The sequence below is a fragment of the Asparagus officinalis genome, chromosome 7 (genome assembly GCF_001876935.1).
Source record: "Asparagus officinalis chromosome 7, Aspof.V1, whole genome shotgun sequence".
NCBI lineage: Eukaryota > Viridiplantae > Streptophyta > Magnoliopsida > Asparagales > Asparagaceae > Asparagus > Asparagus officinalis.
In genome coordinates, this window is record NC_033800.1 from 138,462,574 (window position 1) to 138,469,001 (window position 6,428).

The following is a 6,428-nucleotide window of genomic DNA, read 5'->3' on the forward strand; positions in this document are numbered from 1 at the left end:
ATCCATGCCTTTTATGCATGAGGAATTTTATCCCGAATCCTGAGTAGGGATAAGTCAACGCCTAACACGTGTTGCCGGTTTAGTCTTTCACCGATTAAAAAAGATACCAGAATCTAGTCTAGGGTATTTTATCCCGAAGCCTAAGTAGGGATAAGTCAGCGCTTAACCTGTGCTGCTGGGTGGTTCGTTCCCATAAAAACGACCGAGTCTACGTATTCAGCATCGTAGCAACAAAAATCCATGCCTTTTATGCATGGGGAATTTTATCCTGAATCCTGTGTATGGATAAGTCTACGTATTGAATATCGTAGCACTAAGAGAGTTAACTCTCTTAGCACAACGTTACATGCGGAACGGATTTAGACAATTCGCATGCTAGTCCGACTCAAACGGTAGTCGGTAAACGCTAATCAAATCCGTTGAAGGCTGGGGGTTAGCCAAAAACCCTAAAGTCAACGCCTAACACGCGTCGCCGGGTAGTCTATTCCCGTGAGAAAGACGAAGTCTACGTATTCAATATCGTAGCACTAAGAGCGTTAACTCTCTTAGCACAACGTCACATGCAGAACGGATTAAAACAATCCGCATGTAAGCCGATTCAAACGGTAGTCGGTAAGAGCACGTCAAATCCGTTGAAGGCTGAGGATTTGCCAAAAATCCTAAGTCAACGTCTCATACACGTTGCTGTTTACCATAAGAAATGGTGAAGTCTATGTATTCAAAATCATAGCACAAAGTCTAAGAGAAATAATTCTTTTAGCGCAACGTCACATGTGAGACGGGATTAAAATTCACATGCTAGCCCGATTCAAACGATAATCGGTAAAGGCACATCAAACCCGTTGATGGCTGAGAATTTGCCAAAAATTCTATAAACGTGAGTCATTGACGTATCAGCTTCATTAGTTGATCTCGAGAATTGAGCATCCAACGACTTCGGGATAAGATCCATACATGCAGATGAATCAGCTTTAATAGTTGGTCCTGCAGCCCAACATTTGGGACCGCCACGTTCCAATACCTTAAGAGCTTAAACTGTGTAGACTTCAACAAAAGTCAACGCCACACAACGCGTTACAGTAAAGATCGATGCCAGTCAACGCATCAGCAATCTTGCCAAATTAAGGAAAACAATGATTTCAGGGAGTTCAATCAGATTCAGATATGAATTTCTGACGAAGATAATCAGTTCAAAGTCAACTCAATGGCACGAGCTAAGTTCTGAAACTTACACACCAATCTCAGTTTAAGATTTCGACAACGGTCAGATGATAAACGCAACGCCGGAAGAACTTCATCTATTCGATGAAACAATGAATAGATTGAAGGCTGAAGAAATTAAGGATTGAGATAGTTCAAGGTCACTCTACGAAATTGCGGAGATGGCCTATCTTATCCAAAGCATTCCATACTCCTTTATAAAAGAATGAGTCTGAAATACTTTGGAGGGGGTATCTGTAGGCGTCTAAAAATACCTATGGGTGTCCGCACACAGCTCGAGACAGAGAGAAGATGATAAACGTCGCTATTAGAGTCGCAGGAGCTCGTTTGACAACGACAAATACATGAAGTGAGTCGACGGATCATACGAAGCAACGAAACTTCGGAATAACGGAAACGAGAGCTGATCGGGAGCCCCACGTCGTTTACAAAAGGCGGAGCACCCCTCGTGTCCCATTTATTCCAAATATGATTCAATTATGGGAGCCTGTAGATCTCCTCGTTGGCTATCCAACGCATCTTGAATCACCTCATTCTGAGGTCGGATGAGTGAGTTAAGGCTATTACAGTAACCGCGGGTCGGATGGTTGCTACAGTGTGCGGGTCGGACTGGTGCTACAGTACTGCGGGTTCAGATTAGCTGCTACAGTGACGCGGGTCGGATTGGCTGCTACAGTAACCGCGGGTCGGACCGCGCTACAGTGATCTGACCACACAAAGAAGTGAAGTTTTAACTATGCTGCGATTTGAATCTGAAAAATCTCAAAACATAAAAGTTGTAGATCTCTTCGTTAGCTTTCCAACGCATCTTGAATCAGCCTAATCGGAGGCCGTACGAAAGAGTTATGACCAAAATACCGCAGATATCTCAAACTGACCCGCGCTACAGTAACAGCCGGTCGGAATTTTCCGACCCGCGCTACAGTACCGCGGGTCGGAATTTTCCGACCCGCGCTACAGTAACCGCGGGTCGGATTTTTCCTGCGCGCGCTGTTTCGACCCCAGTTCGGTTTTTGACGGTTTTTCTCAGGATTTGGTCGTTCCTGAGCATCCAAACTGACTTGATATCATCCCCTAGCATGGTTAATCAGTTATTAACTGAAGATAGAGCCAAATCACTTGTTCTCATCCAAATAACCGCTTCTGAAGCTTATAAATACGAGCTCGAGTGCTCATTTCTGGGGGGCGATTGATTATCAAGACGAGGAGGTGCTACCGGATTGTGGAGTCAAAGGAGCACGAATTTTAGCGAGGGTTGACAGATCTTGGCGAGTTCTTCGGCATAAAGAAGGAGAGTTCGAGAGATCCGACACCCATTCCCGTCCGTCCCTTGAGATTAGGCTTGGTCTTAATCTCGAGAAGAGCCCTGATTTCGCTTGGTCGATCTCAGCGCTTCAAATCAAATACTTCCTCGGTGAAGACGAAGCTCTGCCGAATTTTTCATCAACCGGATCTAGATCAAAGGCGGTCCACGGATAAACCCCGGCACAGACAAAGATCCCACGCAAGCAGAAGACCGATAAACGATCTCTGCGTTTGTTTTGACGAGAGTTGTAACTTTTTGTTTTCATTGTGTAAAAGTCTAATAAAAAGACAATTTTTTTTATTTCATTGTAACGACTAAAGTTGTAATGAATACAGCAATGAATACAACAATTTTTGACGCAAACAAGATCACTGTCCCATTATATTAGACACAAGTGCTCCAAAACCAATTCCTTTGTTCAGATTTGAGAAGTCCTGGTTATCCTACCCTTCCTTCACAGATTTCATTAAATCTAGTTGGTCTTCCTTCACCTTTCAAGACCTCTCTTCTCCACCTTTCCTTCTCAATTGAAACTTATTAAAAGAAGAATCAAGTGGTGGAAAAGGTTTTGCCTTGGCTCTCCTCATCACTTATACTCCTCCGCCATGGCTCAGCTTGATTCTCTCAACCTCCTTGAGGAATCTAGAAGTTTAAACTCCTCTGAACTTGAGACTATAAGTCACCTTAAGGACCAACTTTTAGCTCTCGCGAATTCAGAGGAGATTAAGTGGAAGCAAAGGTCTAGGATTTAGTGGCTCAAAGAAGGTGACAGCAACACCAAATTTTTTCATAGAGTTGCTTCCTACCGTAGAAGAAAAAATTTTTATCCCCCACCTCATGATTAACAACTCTATCATTTCGAAAGAATCCGAGATGAAGAGGTCTTTCTTTGATTACTTCTCCAATCTTTTCAATAGTCAATCGGAATCCAGACTTAATGTGGATTGGCAGTCCCTTTACCCTGAGGGTAACACTGATCTCTCTTCCCTTAACATCCCTTTCTCTCCAGAGGAGATCAAATATGCGGTGTTTGAGCTTCATCCTGATAAGTCCACAGGACTAGACGGTTTCCCCCTTTTGTTCTTTCATAAGTTCTAGGACACAATTGAGCCTGATATTACGTCCTTCTACCAATATCTCTTCATCCACCCACAAACACTTCATAATATCAATTACTTCTATCTTTGTCTCATCCCAAAAAAAGAAGGGGCATGTTCTCCCAAAGACTTCAGACCTATTAGCCTGATTAATAGCTCTTGTAAAATCTTCTCAAAAATCCTAGCCAATAGATTGAGCAAATTCCTTCATCTTCTTGTGGATGGTTCTCAATCTGCTTTTCAAAAAGGTAAATCTACCTTGGATTCCATTCTTATAACCCATGAGATGATTAACTTCTGCTCCTCTAGTAAAAAGGAAATATGTGCTATTAAAGTTGATTTTTTCAAGGCCTTTGATTGTGTCAACTGGAGTTTCCTCTTATCCCTCATAGAAGCTAGAGGTTTCAGCCCAAGGTGGTGCCTTTGGATCAAGCATATCATATCCTCCACTAAGTCGATTGTCCTTGTTAATGGCTCTCCTACTAAGTTTTTTCCTTGTCACAGAGGTTTGAAACAAGGGGATCCGCTATCTCCTATGCTTTTCCTTTTGGTAGTGGATGTGCTTAACAGAATGCTTATCAATAGCGCTGCCGCTGGAGATCTATCTCAGCTCAACCTCAAAGGCGAACTGAACAAGATAAGATCCCTTCAATTTGCGGATGATACAACCATCTTTTCCAAAGCACTTCCTACTGATATGATTACTTTAAAGGCCATCCTGCTTATCTTTGCTAATATTTCTGGCCTGAGAGTTAATCATATCAAATCAAACCTGTTTTACCTTGGCAAATTTCCACATAAAGGGCCTCAACTTGCTAATCTCCTCAACTGTTCGGTTGGCTCCCTTCCTTTCTCCTACCTGGGCCTCCCTCTCAAGTTTGGTTCTCTTTCCAAACGAGATTGGCAACCTCTCCTAGATTCTTTCTCAAAAAAACTTTCTCTTTGGAAAAGCAGATCTCTGTCTCTGGGCGGTAGATTGACCCTCCTTAACTCTGTTCCTTCTTCCATTCCTCTGTGCTACTCATCTTTCTTCAAGTTGCCTAGGTGGCTCATCAAAGCAATTGACAAAATTAGGAGAAATTTCTTATGGAATGACAATCATCAATCATCCATAGTTAGAAACTTGGTCTCCTGGGATACTGTCTGCAGGCAAAAAAAGGACGGAGGCCTGGGTGTTATTCAATTAGAATCATTTAACATCGCTCTTCTATCAAAATGGATCTGGAAGTTTTTTGATAGAGAGTCTCTTGTCAGTAAAGTGGTTTTCTCCCTATATTCTAAAGATGGTGCCAATCTTGTTGCTCATATTCCCACCTCCCATGCTTCCAAACTTATCAAAGATCTGCACTCCATTCACCGGATTTTTTTTAGCTTTGCTAGATGGAATATTGGTGATGGTCGAGCATGCATGTTCTGGATAGACAAGTGGACAAGAGGTAATTCCCTGAAGAGTATATATCCTAAAGTATATAACCGTGCATTCTCTTCTGAATGTGTCATTCGCTCTCAAGGTATCAAGCTCAACAATGAGTGGAAATGACACACCATTCTAAAGAGAGGTATCACTCTAGAGGACAGACAAGAGACCCTCAAGTTTTATTCTTTTTTGGAACATTTCACCTGCAATGATAGTTCTGCATCAGATAGTTTATGGTGGCCTCTGCAATCTTCAGGTCAATTCTCTGTTAAATCTTTATACTCTGCCTTGACTTCTGGGGGTATTAACTCTGTTCTATACAATTTTATTTGGATATCTCCGATTCCTCTGAAAGTGAAGACCTTCTTTTGGATTGTTAGTAAGCATAGGCTCAACACCAGGGCAAATTTGGTCTCTAAAGGTTGGTCAGGAGACCCTCGATGCCCATTCTGCTCACTATGTATTGAGGATCTGGACCACCTTTTCATTAAATGTCCCTTCGCCATCTCCGTTTGGTCTGCCCTTCTCCCCAACAACAATCCAGCTAGCTGGCATCATCATTTGGACGATTTGATTCTTTTCAAGGATAATCACGGGCATTCTAACGATATCAAGCAAGTTTGGAAAGTTCTTCTACCTTGTTGTTGTTGGTGGATTTGGAATAGTCGTAATTATCTTATTTTTAAAGATAAATTGCCTAATCCTGATAAGCTTGCAGCTAATATAGCGAGATACACTCTGCTATGGACAGGTGCTGAGGAAGATCGGCTGGCTAGAAGGATTCAAAAAGCTGCAATCAAGCTAAAGTTTGAAGAAATTGCTAGAAGGAAAGTAGAAGATGATGTTGGAGACAACTTTCCGCAAGATTAAGAAGTGTCTTTATCCTCTTGCTTCTCTCTTTTGTCTTTGGAACCCATGAAACACTCTTGTCTCAGTGGTCTGTTTCATAAAACCTTAGTTATCTGTTGATTCTCCAGTAATGTTGTATATATAGCTGGTTTAGTGTTGTGAAGTTAAGGTTGAAGGGTTATGTCGGAACTCAGAGAGCTATGGGGTTGATAGGTGACGACTAGGTCCGCTCCTTATCTCCCTATGCTCTCTCTGTTCCCATAGCTTATGTTAATTTCTGGTTTTTTTTATTTTTTGGGTATAGACTTCTGTGAATATTTTGTATTTACCTCATATCCAGTGCTGTTATAATATATGAGCAGGGCTCCGTCCCTGTTTTTCAGTTCAAAAAAGAAAGAAAGAAGTGAGACCAATGTATTTGTCGACAATATACCGTCACAAACACTATACAATAGTTCCAAATACTTTTGTCTTTTTATGCCCACATTTATGTGAATGAATTGATGAACTAGTTATGCAAAACTTTTATTATCTAACA

At 41.7% G+C, this 6,428-nt stretch overlaps 1 protein-coding gene across 1 annotated transcript; it reads left to right on the top strand.

The window, feature by feature from the left end:
• LOC109847855 lies at positions 3,401 to 5,911 on the top strand. Its single transcript, XM_020417090.1, has 4 exons — positions 3,401 to 3,593; positions 3,810 to 4,038; positions 4,129 to 5,060; positions 5,298 to 5,911. Exons 1-4 carry the CDS (start codon positions 3,401 to 3,403, stop codon positions 5,909 to 5,911), a joined length of 1,968 nt encoding a protein of 655 aa, XP_020272679.1.

Coding starts and splice junctions, on each gene's coding strand:
- LOC109847855 (XM_020417090.1), top strand. CDS start 3,401: ATGAAGAGGTCTTTCTTTGATTACTTCTCCAATCTTTTCAATAGTCAA. Junction 3,594..3,809: donor TAAGTCCACAGGACTAGACG/GTTTCCCCCTTT, acceptor CAAAAATCCTAG/CCAATAGATTGAGCAAATTC. Junction 4,039..4,128: donor GCTAGAGGTTTCAGCCCAAG/GTGGTGCCTTTG, acceptor TCCTTGTCACAG/AGGTTTGAAACAAGGGGATC.